General features: G+C 39.2%; 1 protein-coding gene across 4 annotated transcripts in view; it reads left to right on the top strand.

The window, feature by feature from the left end:
* The window catches only part of LOC133523836 (prolactin-releasing peptide receptor-like), a 57,595-nt gene extending 44,928 nt beyond the window's left edge, over nucleotides 1-12,667 (top strand). For 2 of the 4 annotated variants that reach the window (XM_061859582.1, XM_061859585.1), the window contains exon 2: nucleotides 8,139-12,032. In XM_061859582.1, the coding sequence (XP_061715566.1) occupies nucleotides 8,231-9,523 (1,293 nt within the window). In that variant the 5' untranslated portion in view covers nucleotides 8,139-8,230 and the 3' untranslated portion in view covers nucleotides 9,524-12,032. Of the gene's footprint in view, nucleotides 1-8,138 lie in introns of all 4 variants that reach the window. The other 2 variants (XR_009800287.1, XM_061859584.1) reach the window with 2 other exon arrangements.
* Nucleotides 12,668-15,788: the final 3,121 nt, after the last annotated feature.

The raw sequence follows: 15,788 nt of genomic DNA, 5'->3' as shown, positions 1-15,788 counted from the left end.
GCGTACCTACTAAGCGCTGCGAAGGTGTCATTATGCTCCTTATGCTTGTAATGTACCTACCTACATGATACTTATAAATTAATAGCCCCCGTTCGGCCTGTTCTGACAGAATGGTAACTACGGAACCCTACACTGGGCATGGCCCGACATGCTCTTGGCCGATTTATTTATGTTTTGGCTGGAGTCTAGTTACGGTTAATTTTTTTCACGGCATTTTCTTGATTAAAACGCGTGAAAATTCAATATAAAAACTAAAATGTTTCGTTAACCTCCTCCTAAAAGCTTTCAGCATCTCTGTATTTACTTAATTTACTTATCGGAATATCACATTTTTAACCAGTCAACATTTCGAAGATATCTGATGGTAAAGGTTATAAGTCAAAGTCTAGCGATCGATTTAATCTTTAAGAGCATCATCTTCCTCACGTTATCCCGGCATTTTTGTCACGGGGTCCGTGGAGCCTAGGGTCCACTTGGCAACTAATCCCAAGAATTGGCGTAGTTTTTACGAAAGCGAATCTGACCTTTCAACCCAGAGGGTAAACTAGGCCTTATTGGGATTAGTTCGATTTGATATTTCATACATAAGTTCCGAAAAACTCATTGGTACGAGCCGGGGTTTGAGCCCGAGACCTCCGGATTAAAAGTCGCACACTTTTACCGCTAGGCAACACTTAATCTAATTTTTAAGAGCAATGTAGTTGTGTACATCAAATACAGAAGGCCTTTTCAAAATTGTTGTTGTTATTGTTGTCCTAGAGCACCCTAGAGGTGCAAAGGGCCTTCACAAGCTCGCGCCACGCCTTCCTATCTTCAGCTCGTCTTCTGGCCTCGCTCCAGCGCAACCCGACCGCTTGTAGTTCTCTTAGGACGGACCGTTGCCAAGCGTGTACAGGACGCCCGGAGCCACGGCTTCCGTTCGGCGGTTTCCACGCGAAAGCTATGGTAGCATTATTCGTTTCCCTTCTTCGAATAGTATCTCCTATCTATCTCAATTTCCGTGTCGCGATTTATTCGTCAATGGGTGTTTGCCGGCATATACTCCATAGGTCTTCATTTTTTTAATACCACGACGGTGCCCGCCTGATGGTAAGCAGTCACCGCAGCCTTTGGACGCCTGCAACTCCAGAGGTGTTACATGCACGTTGCCGACCCTTTAAAAACCTGTACATTCCTTTTTTGAAGAACCCTATACTGTAGACCTTCGGGAAAACCTCGGAAGGGAGCTCATTCCACAGCCGGAGCGTCCGCGGGAGGAAATTCCTCTTGAACCGCACATTATTCGACCATTTAGGTTCTAAGGTATAAGGATGAACACCCTTTTTTTTTTTTTTTTTTTTTTTTTGACGGAGTGGGAATGCATTTACGCACAGTGTGTGGGACTCGCCGCTCCTTTCCCCTCTCCTGGCAAGAGGGGGGGAGAATTGGCCCTACCCACTAAACCCACTCCGGCGTTTCACCCACTTTGCCGTTTATGAGGGCGCACTGGGATCGATGACATTCCACCACTGCGCCCTCCGGCAGCCCCGGCTTATCGCCAAGGCACCCTCATAATGGAGGGGGGGTTCAGAAACGCTTGATCCCCCTCCCCCGACAACGTCTATGGGGCCGTGCAGTGCGGGTTTAGTACCCGCTGGCCCTACTAGGGCTCGAGGCGAGCATGGGCTCTTCGCCCTCGACCCTGCCGCCTGCGACGGAGAGGAGGCGCATTCGCAGATGCTTCTCGCTCCCTCTCCGCCTTCTCCTTCTGCGACATGACTTTTTCGCAGAAGGAGGCCACCGCTTCCCATTTCCTCTCGCTACCCAGCATCGCCACAATTATGCTGTGTAGCGAGAGGTCCGCAACCCCCGTCACCGCCCTAAGGGCCACTCTTTCCACGGCCCAGCGATTGCACTCTTCCAGAGTGTGCTGGGCCGTGTCATCCGCTGCGCCACATTCGTTGCACTGGGGCCCCGGTTCCCTCTGTATCTTGTGCAGGTAGTGTCCGAAACAGCCGTGTCCGGACACTACCTGCGTCACCCTGAATGTCAGGGCCCCCTTCCTTCTCCCCAACCACTCATCCATTACTGGGAGGATAGCCCCTATGGTTCGGGTTCCATAACGGCTATCCTCCAAGGCATTCCTCCATCTTTCCTTAAGGCGCTCCGCGGCTGCTCGGGCCAACCTCTCCACCTCTCTCGCATCTGTGGGCTCCCCACGCCTCCTGGCCTCCGCCCTCTGCCAGTATCTTTCAGCCAGCACCCCCGCGTCTAGTTCCCACGCCGGAGTGCCGGCAAGGAGGCATGCCGCTGCGTGAGAGGTAGTGCGGTAGGCCCTCACCATCCTCTGGGCCATGAACCTCTGCGGCCGACGGAGCAGTGCCTTCGCGCGTCTCGTCAGCCGTCCGGCCCAGATTGGCGATCCGTAGAGCGCCATGCTCCGGACTACCCCCGCATATAGACGCCAAGGATGAACACCCTGCCGACAGCGAGCGGCGCGGTGATAGAAAGTGGCCGTTGGCATCATGTCAAACAATTCCTCAGCAGAGCACAGCCCATTGTACAAGCGGTAGAACACACACAAGGAGGCAAATGAAAGAATGAATTTCGAATGGCTCAGATGCTCAATTATATCTGAACACGCACTCTAACGCCTGACAATAGATGCGTGTTCAGATATTTATGGCTGCTCCGATATATCTGATGGCGACTGTCCAAGGGATAATACTAAGTACCACATGCATGTTTGATACCATACCATAAAATCATAAAGTAAATTAAAAAAAAAAACAGGATTTCCCGTCTTTTGTCCCCTGCGGCTGTAGCACGGTCGCATTTTTATCTTCTGTCACGTTCTAACAAGTATGTAAGTGCGAACGTGACAGACATAGTGACAAGCGATAAATGCAACTATGCTACTACCGCTGGACAAACTAATCGTAACCATGGCAACGCACTCTTATGGTCGGTCCTAAAAGGTTGATCCACCCTTAAGCAAGTAACGAGGCGAGAACCATTTATTTAGATATTTTTTAACTATTTGTGTTTTTAGGGTTCCGTAGCGTAGGAGTCGTAATGTCCGTCTGTCTGTCCGTTTATGTCACAGACACTTTTTTCCGAAACTATAAGAGCTATACTGTTCAGACTTGGTAAGTAGATGTATTCTATGAACCGCATTAAGATTTTTACACAGAAATAGAAAAAAAAAACAATACATTGTGGGGGTTCCCCATACTTAGAACTGAAACTCAAAAAATATTTTTTCATCAAACCCATACGTGTGGGGTATCTATGGATAGGTCTTCAAAAATGATATTTAGGTTTCTAATATCATTTTTTTCTAAACTGAATAGTTTGCACGAGAGACACTTCCAAAGTGAAAAAATGTGTGTCCCCCCCCTGTAACTTCTAAACAGAATGAAAAATCAAGAAAAAATATATGATATACATTGCCATGCAAACTTCCACCGAAAATTAGTTTGAACGAGATCTAGTAAGTAGTTTTTTTTAATACGTCATAAATGGTACGGAACCCTGGGCGAGTCCGACTCGTACTTAGCCGCTTTTTTATCTTGTATGTAAATCCGTGTAGGCGTGTAAAAGTGCCCTTGTGGCCTATTTGCTGAATAAATGTTGAAGTTGAAGTTAGGTCGGTTTAAAACCTGAGCAGCTTGGTGACACAGTGGCCTAGTCTCTTCACCTTCAGCCTTTTAACGCCGCAGAGCGTGACCGCTCTTGTGGCTTGCCACTTGATTTGTAGAGGGTGATCTGGGGGTTGTATATAGATACAGGGTGATTTCTGGGTCGTAATCCAGAACCACTTTTTCTGAATCTATAAATGATTTACATTATCATACGGTAGTATTTGATTGAAAGATAATTAGTTTGATTTTTATTATTTTTCAAGTAAAATTAATCTTATACGAAGTAATCATGGTCACCCTATGACTTTTGACATACGCTGTATGGAAAGCGACAAGATGTCACATTGAGTAGGGTGACCAAACTGTATGCAAACATGTTTTTTTCTACTTGTCATCTGAAAAATAATCATAATTATTGGTGATAATAAATAATGAGTAACATCATTAGACTCATCTTTGAATTTTGTGTGATGCCTTGTTCTCTTGCTCCACGACCCCGAAATCACCCTATATTAGGTGATTTTGTTATATCTGACCATATTCTACGGGGTGACTTTGTTGGTCATACTGAACATCTTTTACTATGGGACCAACTCTGAAAACGCAAAAAAATCTGTCGCATATATTTCGGCGAATCATATATCAATTTTTTCTATGGAATAGCAGATTTTTTTCACGTTATCTTGATTGGCTCCCCATTCAAAGTTGTTCAGTAGGTATGACCTACAAACATCCCTCGTACATAATGGTCAGAAATAATATAATGAGAAAGAAAGAAAGAAATGACATTTATTCCATAAAGCCCACATACACAGAACAAGAAGATGAAAGAAATAAGATAGAAAGATAATGATAAGAACAACAAAACAAAAACAAAAAAACAACAGATATAAATTATGTACACATTAAAATCCGAAAATTACACACTTGGGTCCAGCAATGTGTGCAGTAGGGAAAAGACCCTTTCTCAGCATATTGTTGCTATTCGCAAACGAGGCAAATTGCAACGCTGTTATTCTCCCAAGGCCTTGGGGAGTGACATATAAATATTAATAAATAGGTTTATATAGTAATATAAATAGGTATTAAAAAAAACTAATAATATAATAATAATCAACCTGTATATTTACTAAGTATAGTAGCTTCGGCCGCCACTTCGCATAGACGTCGACAAAATGTTTCTAGCTTATTTTTTATACCTTTACAATATTTAAAGAAAACGATTTTCAAATTTTAACATCATTCCTTCAACCAGCTGGCCAGCGAATTGCCAGTATTGATTACACATCAAAATAACTCGAGATCACTTCGATTTATTTAAATGGATTAAAAAATAACAATTATGAAGAAACGTGGCGATCCCAGAGATGACGTCACGTCACGACCGCTGTGCTCGACCGCCACAATCATAATGCCCGCGGGCCGGTTTACCCTCCTTCAGCGTCAACTGTCACTGTCATGTTGACAGCTCCGCAACGCCATCTCTGATTTCACCTGACGTTTCTTACTTTACAAACCGATCATGGTTTACGTATTGTTATCATTTCGATGGATGGCATCACGCCGACATACATATCTCGATAGTTGGCTGTTAAAGGTATGTGCAACAGTTTAATTGTTGTATTTATAAACTCTTTTCGTGCAGCTATAAGGAGCTAATCAAAATGGTCATACCTTCGAGTATTCAAACAAAGTCATATCGATGTTTCGGAATAATTTTAATGAATTCAAGTTTTGTTAGATTTTCACATTGCGATACGTTCACTAACCACATCGTCTTGGTACTTTCGAATTATTTTAAATTATTTTTATAACAGAAACAGTGAAAATAAATATTTACGTTTAACTTTCTGACCTTCTGGAAATCGACTTTAGGTACAACATTTCGCCTACCCACTTAACGATCCTATTTTCCTTTTTACGTAAACACGGCTCTCATATCGTCTATTCGCTGTTACTAATTTGAGGGGGCCCGAGCCCTTAAAGCAATCTCAGTGACCGCAAAATGGGAAACTTATTATAACTTCAGCATTTCCGTATAATGAAAAACCCGGGAAACTCGTATCTCGGCGGCCGATTCTGTATTATACAATTTGATATTGTATTCATTTTGCTTTGATACTATCTTGGCCGTGAGCTCAAATCAACGTTAGTGGCTCCCACTGTGTTTCAAATTGTGCAATTATTTACGGTGACTTGCTATTACCTAGTTTACGTTGGAAACAACGACATCTTTGGGATAATTTTAACAACAAACTAAAACATACTCTATATTGGGCCAAAATTATTGGCATAGAGAAATAAGTAAGTTTAGAGAGCTCAATCCATACATCAGTTTCCTTACTTAATAATAGGTTATATGGGAAGTATGGTAAAGCGTTTGAAGCGGTAATGGGATTAAGGCAAGTTCAAAATTTATTGATGATACGTTTTACCATACTTCCCATACAACTTATTATTATAAAGTACGGACACTGATGTGTGGATTGAACACTCTAAGCTTACTTATTTCTCTATGACTACCTTAAGCCAAGTCCAATAAGTGCCTTATGAGACGACTCTCTTTTTCTCATTTCACTTATTGGACTCGGCTAAGGTCGTATCAAATTCAGATGAACCTTATCAAATTATTGGAAGAGAAACAGCCTCTCGTTCAACAAATTAATGATTTGCAAGTGCCACGGTTTATAGGGCGCCACTTCTATTAAATTTCTACAGTACGATTATAAAGTTTTGACATGTTCAAAATAATTTTCATAAATTACTTCTATTTCTAATTTAGATATTTATTGTGTAAGTCAAGCTTTATGGAGGCTATCGGATTATTTATTTAACCTTTATTGCACGAAGAACAAAACCATACAGTACAAAAGGCGGACTTAATGCCATTACGCATTCTCTACCAGTCAACCTTAAGGCTAAGCAGAGAGATTGTGATTGTGAGATTATAACTTGAAACTACTGATATTTAATTCCCGATTCCTTTACTCAGGTCAAAGCATCCACTTCATCCCTTGGTTAACAATTTACTAAAGAAAGGACGAGGAATTTCGTATATTGACCCGCCTATTTCTATCTCTATCGCACGCGTATATTTATATTGCTGTTCTGCTCGTACAGTGTCGTTGATCGCCGGCATCATGGGTGGGACAGCAATATAATTGCAATTGCAATGTGATAGAAGTAGAAATCGGTGCGTATCGATCGCATTAATTTTTTTTATATAATATTATTTGCAATAACGCTCTTTTGATATAATTATTGTTTGTCATAAGAAAAAATTATATATTCACATCATGTATAATTATTGTTTCTTATAAAGTTCATTATATGGAACAACATTTATTCTATTATAACGTTCTTTGAGTATAATGTTTATTTCTAATAATAATCAAATGGTATACTCGTAACGATAATTTCATCTAAAGCACAGTGAGAATAACTATATTTTATATAGTGTATTAGAGATATAATTCCAAATTTAATACCAGAAGAATTGAGTAGGTTAGAACTTTACTGTGAACCCTAAAGAAACGAACTGCTATCACAAATGTAGGTTAGGTTAGGTTTTGAACTGTGACGCCTAAAGAAACGGATTGCACGTTTGTGTGTTTGCGTCGTGTCTACGTACCTAGATATTTAATTACCGTGAGACTTTTGCCTAATCAATAGGTGAAACACGTAGTTAGTCAGGACTTAATATTATGTATGTTGTAATAAATGACTTCTGAAATAAATACCTATAGGCATGGAACCTAGAAGTACGGCATGCGTAGCAAAAAAAAACAAATTGATGACACATGATAGGATTGTTGGACTTCTGGACTTCGCGCGTTTACTCCTTTTGTACTTTATTGTCCACTGAGATACTTCATCATCATCATCATATCAGCCTTTTATCGCCCACTGCTGAGCATAGGCCTCTCTTCTAGTACGCCACTTATCCCGGTCCCGAGCCAATCTCAATCCAATCGCATCCAGAACCTCTTCATAAAATGATAAGTACTGAGATACTTACCAATTTTTATTGATTATTTAGGTTTTATTCTAAAAAAAGTATTATTTTAAATTACTCGTAGAGAAAATATTGTATACAATGGTGATATAATCAAGTTTTTCAATCTCGTACTTTACTTAGGCAACTCAGCAAGCTTTATTGCCTAAACACGGTACTCGACTCAAATTTTCTTTATTATATCACGATTTATACATTATTATAAATCTAATAAAGTATATCTTTCCGCCCATTTCATAGGTAGCTTATTTTCAATTTTACTTTTTTGTGATTACCTATAACAATATTTCACTACACTGACATTTTGCGAGTGGCAAACATTTTTGAGTCGCTTTAGATAACCCGTTCGAAATCCAAAAACTACAATAAGTACCTAAACAAAGAGCTTTGATGCTCCCTGTTCCTTGAAAATTACTTAGATTGTAAACAATTCCATTTTATTAGCAAAATTTAAGATTCCGTAACAATAGAAAATGAGCGTAATCTATGCTTTGTTGCAGGCTCGAATTACCGGCGTTAAACCTCAGCGTCGTAGCTCGTAAAACTGACAATTCCAGGCTGGCACTGAATAACAATCGGCCTCCGACTCGAAATGAACTGGACGCACAATTATACACTCGGAGAAAATTTAGTTAAAGCTAGAAACACCTCTCACTTCATAGAGAACATCATCGACAACAAATGGGTCCAAAGCGGCTTTTGCATCTTCTACACCATCATCTTCGTCCTCGGCCTTCTCGGCAACCTCCTCGTCTGCTTCGTCGTCATTCGAAACAAAGCCATGCAGACCGTCACCAATCTATTCATTACCAATCTAGCCTTGTCTGACATACTACTCTGCATATTTGCCGTCCCGTTCACTCCGCTCTACTCCTTCCGAGGCACGTGGGGCTGGGGCAGTATCTTATGTCACATAATGCCTTTTGCACAAGGTTGCAGCGTATACATATCTACATTGACACTTATGTCTATAGCTATCGATAGATTCTTCGTGATTATTTATCCGTTCAGGCCAAGAATGAAGATAGGGACGTGCGTCACCGTTATATTTATGATCTGGACTTTTGCCGTCACTGTGACAATGCCTTACGCTTTATTTATGACTTATTATGAAGTTCCTGGTGTCGGGAAGTATTGTGAGGAAATGTGGCCCTCTGAAGAGCTTAGACAAGTGTTCGGCTCCATAACTTCTATCATGCAATTTGTACTACCTTTTATCGTCATCGCTTTCTGCTATACGTGTGTCAGTTTCAAACTGAACGATAGAGCCAAAGCTAAAGCAGCTGCAAAGAACTCCCGTAAAGAAGAGATAGATAAGAACAGAAAACGTCGAACGAACCAGATGTTGATCGCGATGGTGACTATCTTCGGCCTGTCGTGGCTTCCTCTCAACGTCATAAACTTATGCAATGACTATTATAAATACGCTATCCATTTGAAGTATTACTTGGTGACATTTTTCATCTGTCACGGCATAGCTATGTCGTCAACATGTTACAATCCATTCATTTACGCGTGGATGAATGAGAATTTCCGTAAGGAGTTTAAGCAGTTGATTCCTTGCATGGATACGTCAGCTCACTTAAGGGCTAATATTCAGTTGGATCCGATGGGCCCCTCGGAGAAAACGTTTAATGGGAACACGACTACTGATAGTTACTTGGGGTCTAGTTCTCAGAGGGGGACGTCGTTTAGGAATAAGAGGAAGCCGAGTGCGGCAGCGGATGTGGAGAGGAGCGGAGTGGAGCTGAATGAGGACCTGCTGACGGTGGACGTGAAGCACTGCCACATCTCGACGAGCTACAACCTGCGCCGGGAGTCTGTGAAGCTGCGGCTTATCAACGAGGAGTCATTTGATGGCACGCCGCCCCAGAGTCAATTCTAACGCTTGATTTCTTGGGTAAACATTACATTGCAAACGATAATTTAAAACAACTTTTGCCTTACATTTAATGTCAAACCTTTTCAACCATTCCCCATATGCATTTTGAATAATGATTAACAGAGTACATTACCTTAAGATAACAGGTACTTTAATCAACGATGCTCAGAAAAATGTTTGACACAATCTAACGTGTAAATATAAAATCGTAACATATATATTGCGTACTTCTTGAATACAATCTTCTTGGAATATATTAAATATCCTGTAATAACAGTGTCCTGTACATGTAAGTAGTAAGTAGTGTAACTCAAAATGCTCGAATGCATTCTAAAGATTGCCAATAATTCGAACTTATGGTACCTCTCATACCTAGCGATGTTTTCGCCAAAGTCAATAACAGGCATCGCCAACGACCCAAACCCAATTTCCCCAGTGTGTATTTTTGTGAACTAATAACAAGTTTTGCCTCCATTTGCCAACAGCCAGTTTCAAAAGTTCCCCCAATTGAATTTTTATCAGTTTATTAAATTAATTCTGTTTTGCAGGTGCGGCGGTGGCGGCGTGCCCATTTTTAAGCATAGCAATGACATAGAGAATTAAGTAAGCATAGAATGTTCTCTCCATAAATCAATTTTCTTATCAAAATGTTTATTATTTTCGTAATCGACATCTAGCGTCAAGTAGCGGTTTTATCAGTATTGCTACTTGACAATAGATGTCGTGACGACGTAACGAACGGGAAGTAATATTAGTTGTAAATTGTTGAGCTTTTATACACTTGTCGTCAGTCGCGACACTCGTGACATCTAGTGTCAAGTAGCGGTACTTGACGCTAGATGTTGACTACGAAAATAATAAGCATTTTGGCAAGAAAACTGAAGTACGGAGTGAGCACCCTATAGAGTTAACAATATTTTTGGAGTAAGATTTTCTGACATTTTTGGACTACACAAATTTATGGACAACTACATGACGCTTATGAAATGTATGTTAAGGTATAAACGTGATATTTTTTTCATTTCTACCAATGTAATATTGTCAGGAGAAAATACTTGAATAAGTATATTAAATCTGTTCGATTTTACGAAGTAGGTTATAGCAAAAACAGATTTTAATTTATAGTCTGGCCAATCATTCGTGTCAGTAGGAGAGCAGTTAAAATATATATAGTCATCCCTTTCTTTTTGGTGGTAGATACTTCTTATAATTAGGAAAGATTCTTCTTTCCTCTTTAGTCACCTTTAGTTGGCCAAACTATATAATTAAAGTATTTATCAGAATTAAATTAAATGTATTTTGGTAATGCATAGTTAAGGTAACGTCCCAATTATCGTTCAAAAACAAATAAAAACGCTTATAAAAGTGTAATAAAAAGAAATCATAAGAATAGAGTAGGAAGTAGGGTCTTTTATTGTTATTCCTGTAGTAATTGGGTAGATTCGGTGTTTTCTGTTTATTTTTGACGTTCTCGTGGAAAGGGACTTACGCAAATTTGTTTATATTTACCCCTTTAAGGAATATGTAATTCAAATTAGAAAGTAAGAATGAAATCGTTATGATTCCGTAATTGGATGTTGCTTTAAATATTTTGTATTTTAAATAAATAAATATTAAAGGACATTATTACACAAAGTCCCACAGTAAGCTCAATAAGGCTTGTATTGAGGGTACTCAGACAACGATATATATAATATATAAATAATTAAAAATACTTAAATACATAGAAAACACCCATGACCCAGGAACAAATATCCATGCTCATCACACGAATAAATGCCCTTACCAGGATTTGAACCCGGGACCATCAGCTTCGTAGGCAGGGTCACTACCCACTAGGCCAAACCGGTCGTCAATTTTATAACTAGCAAGTGGAATAAATTACCAGAAGCAGTGATGAATGCTCCTTCACTGAACAGTTTTAACAACAGACAAACTTTGATAAACATTTAAAATTATCACAACGAACATTAATCGTATGAAAAAAAACAAGTGCAGTGCACACAGCAGATTCCAGCTGCTAGTGTATCAAACAATATAATAATAACTCTGTCTATGTAAAGCATAATATATATGTATTTGTAGGTCGTACTGAAGATCTTTTACCTTGGGGCTCACCCTGTCAAATAAAAAATGGCTGATTCAGCACGTTCTGTCTAGTCGAGGTTTTCAACAGACAGCCAAAAAATAATTTCGGGTGTAGTCTAATAATGATACGACCTGCATATTTACCTCGCGAATAAATATTTAAAATAGTTATTTGTTTTACAAGGGGGCAAAGTTGTTGTTTAACTGCTCTTGCTAATATTGATACCCGAGCAAGTGAAAGATTCCAAAATTAAACCACGAGCGTAGCGAGTGGTTCGAGAAGTGGAATTTTGAGCGTTGCGAGGGTTCCAATGCACGAGGGTTAAACAAACTTTGCCTCCGAGTGAAACACAAAATTTTTCACCACACCAACACGAGGAAACTACTAACTATGAAATACCAAAAAATTCAAATGAGATCAAGTCGAAGTTTTCAACAGACAGCCAAAAAATAATTTCGGGTTCGAGAAGTGGAATTTTGAGCGTTGCGAGGGTTCCAATGCACGAGGGTTAAACAAAATTTGCCTCCGAGTGAAACACAAAATTTTTCACCACACCAACACGAGGAAACTACTAACTATGAAATACCAAAAAATTCAAATGAGATCAAGTCCAAATGAACGTAATAAAAAAATAATCATTCAAAATCATCATTTAAAAGTCAATTCTACTAACTAACATAAGGAAACAACTCAAAATTTGCATCTGATCACTTTGCCCCAAATGTGGATAAAATGCAACTTTCTCATTCGTTTTTGAACAAACACGAGGTTTCACCACAACGACTGGTAAAGGCCCTCTTGATTGTTCAAAAACGAATGAAGACTATATTAGTTATGCAGGATAAATTAAAAACATTGTCAAAGTCCCTTTTCCGAGAGAAGTCGATAGTATTTCGCGGTATAGCTGCAGTTAGACTCGCCAACTACACCTCCAATTTTCAAACTGCCGTGCTATGCCAAACCATAATAATAATAATAAAATTCTTTATTGCACACTTCATAAAAAAAAGATACAGAAATTGAGAAAATATATAAATTGGTAAGTCACAACAGAATATGCAGGGCATAATATGCAGGGTCCGGGTTTTTTGTGGAGTTTCAAATTGTCGTAGTGAGCCACGAAAGTTCTGGACCTTGATAATATGACAACAGAGTCGTTGTGGCTAATGATGCCAGCGTAAAAGGGTAGACACCCCCACTGCCAGTAGGGCTAAGATGGCCTGCTGTTTATCATTTGTCACCATGCCCGTCACGTTCTAACAAGTATGTAAGTGCGAAAGTGACGGGTATAGTGACAAGCGATAAAAATGGAACCATACTGCCACTGCAGGTGTTTTTAAAAGTTTATCGATTACGTGTAGATTAGTCGCTAGATGAGATTTAAGGAATCCAGGATAACGTTACACCAGTATAATTAAATAAATTCAGCTACCGAAAGGTTGGAAGATATCGCTTTTTAGCGATGATATCTCATGTTTCTTGCTTCTTTTTTGTATGTAATATAAGTTTTTGAAGTTTTCAATGTGTGTGCAATAGAGTTATTGCTTTGTAAATAATAATTCTCACAATCAGCGTCAAATGTATGGAAGTGACGATGCCGCTTAACAGAGTAAGTTGATGACAATGGAGTATTTTTTACGGCTTAGGAGTGGCATCTCTTATGGTAGAACTGTTGCAAAAGTGTCTAGCTGTCAGCTATAAATAATAGTTCCAAATCTCTCCAGAGTAGCGCTAGAGTAGCTAAGAACCTAGGCGTTATTGACGTAGTGAATTGCGCTGTCTATGATTTGATTTTTTTGTTCAAGTACTCTAGGTATTGTAGCGCCACCTATTTAAAGTATTTTGATGACACTTTTTGGTACATGGAGATTTCGTTCCTTATCTCCACCTTCCGGAGGCTTAGTGTTTCGTCAAAGTCGAAAAATGTCAAGTTGCTAAAAAAAGTTCAAGACCTAAAAAGTTCTATTCGAATTTGAGACGTTTAATAAAATGTAATTCTTGAATAAAATGTCAATGACATTGTTAACACTTTAAAATTGAGCGCTCAGTAATAAATTGAAGTACCTACTCAGACTTACATTAACTTGAATAATTAAAGTAAGATTTTTTTACTTAAAAACGACTTCCTACTTAAATGGCGAATTTAATTTTATAATTCAATTTTTAAGTTGGTTCTTAATACATTTGACGCTGAATGTAAAACTTCCTATTTTTGTATATGAGTGAGAAATTTTATTACATTAAACTAATAATTATTCTTATGAATTTTATGACCAGCTGCACTTTTAATATTATCTGAAATCGTGATCAGAGTAGTACCTTTAGCAAAACCTAGTTAACAAACGAATTCCTTGATAAATTACTAAATTATATCTAAGAAGTGTAGCTTATTATTATAACAATTAAACTAGTGTACAAGAATGTGTAAGTAGCTAACTAAATGTAAGGACAATGAAGGAAACAGGGATATAAAAGAGAGGTAAAATAAAACTAGAAATCGTATTTATCTACTTATCTTCAAATGCAAGGGAGTCCATCTGAGTCCTAAAGATGCATCCACACATTTTCGTTAAGCATTTTTCGATGTACGATTGGCGTCTTGGCTAGGCCCTCTGGAAAGAAAACGAAAGCTTTTGTATTTACACGCACGATTACTAGTTTTATAGACTTCTTTTGAAAGGTGATTAGGAACGTAGTGAATATGTTTAGAATATACTTACTTCCAAACGTAATTATAAATGAAGAGAACGACATGAAAATTTGATGATAGCTTGAAAACCTCTACCTTAACATAGTCCAGGTACTGTTTGGATTCAGACTAAGTACACCAGCATTAAGAATGACATGCTAGACCGGACCGCGACCGGACACGTCAATTTCTATAACGGCTGATCGGTGATCACGTGGTGCTTTCCATAGAAAACGAAGTGCCGGAAGCTCCGGCCCGGCCCCAGCCCGGTCTAGCATGTCATCTTTTAGGCCGCGGTCTGGACGCATGCGGCGCGCGGCGTGGCAAGCGGCAAGATCAAAATGAATAGACTTGAATGAATCTGTTTTGGACGACAGCGATGGCCGCTTGCCGCGCCGCCCGCCGCCTCGCTTGCCGCGCCGCGCCGTGTGTGTCCAGTTCGCGCGAAATTGATGCAAACTCTTTTGCTATCGGCAGCAATATCGGACCGCATTATATTACCATCAGCCGTAAAAGTGTATAGCGACTTTATCAATTAATTCATTCTTTAATACCTTTGGAATATACACACATGTGCTGGCTTGGTTTCAATTCTATACGAGTAAGACACAATATTTGACACTTTAACAACTTTTGATAAAAAATGTAACTTTGTATTCAGATCAGTTGAAGTAGCTGTAAATGTACTATGAATATATATGTTTAATAAGAACTTTGTACCTCAAAATGACAGTAAGAAAGTCACTTGAAATGAATAGGTTTATCTATGACAATCTATTAAAACGTGATAATACATAGATACAAGACATCATCAATAATCCTGAAAAATATCCCAAAAATTCCAATGACTTATGTTCATTTTTGTGTTATGTGTTTTGTAACCAAAACGGAAAAGTAAGGCAATTATTTACATCAGTACCCCTAGTGTAACTTTGATCGACATCATAACGTAACGAACGCGTTTGCGTTAAGTCTCATTTTGTATAGGATTTTGAGGTTCCAAAACGTCCCGCTTGGCGCGCTCTTTCGAAATCCAATACAAAATGAGACTAAACGCAAACGCGTACGTCACGTTTGGAAATCGAATTTAATTACACTAGGGGTACAGTACCCCTAGTGTAACTTTGATCGACATCATAACGTGACGAACGCGTTTGCATTAAGTCTCATTTTGTATAGGATTTTGAGTTTCCAAAACGTCCCGCTTGGCGCGCTCTTTCGAAATCCAATACAAAATGAGACTAAACGCAAACGCGTACGTCACGTTTGGAAATCGAATTTATTTACACTAGGGGTACAGATGTCACCAAATTTTAACTGCTATTTTTAAACACTCAAAAGTATGTGTTTAGTTTAGTTTTGTCTCAACGTCAATAGAGTCGTTTTCAAATCATTGTGAGCGCCTTGTTTTACGCGACATAGTTATTTTGGCGACTGTATTTGCTCCATGACTTGATCGTGGTATGACAGACATTTCGACATATTACGAC

The sequence above is a fragment of the Cydia pomonella genome, chromosome 12 (genome assembly GCF_033807575.1).
Source record: "Cydia pomonella isolate Wapato2018A chromosome 12, ilCydPomo1, whole genome shotgun sequence".
NCBI lineage: Eukaryota > Metazoa > Arthropoda > Insecta > Lepidoptera > Tortricidae > Cydia > Cydia pomonella.
This window is presented reverse-complemented; position numbering and strand designations above follow the sequence as displayed.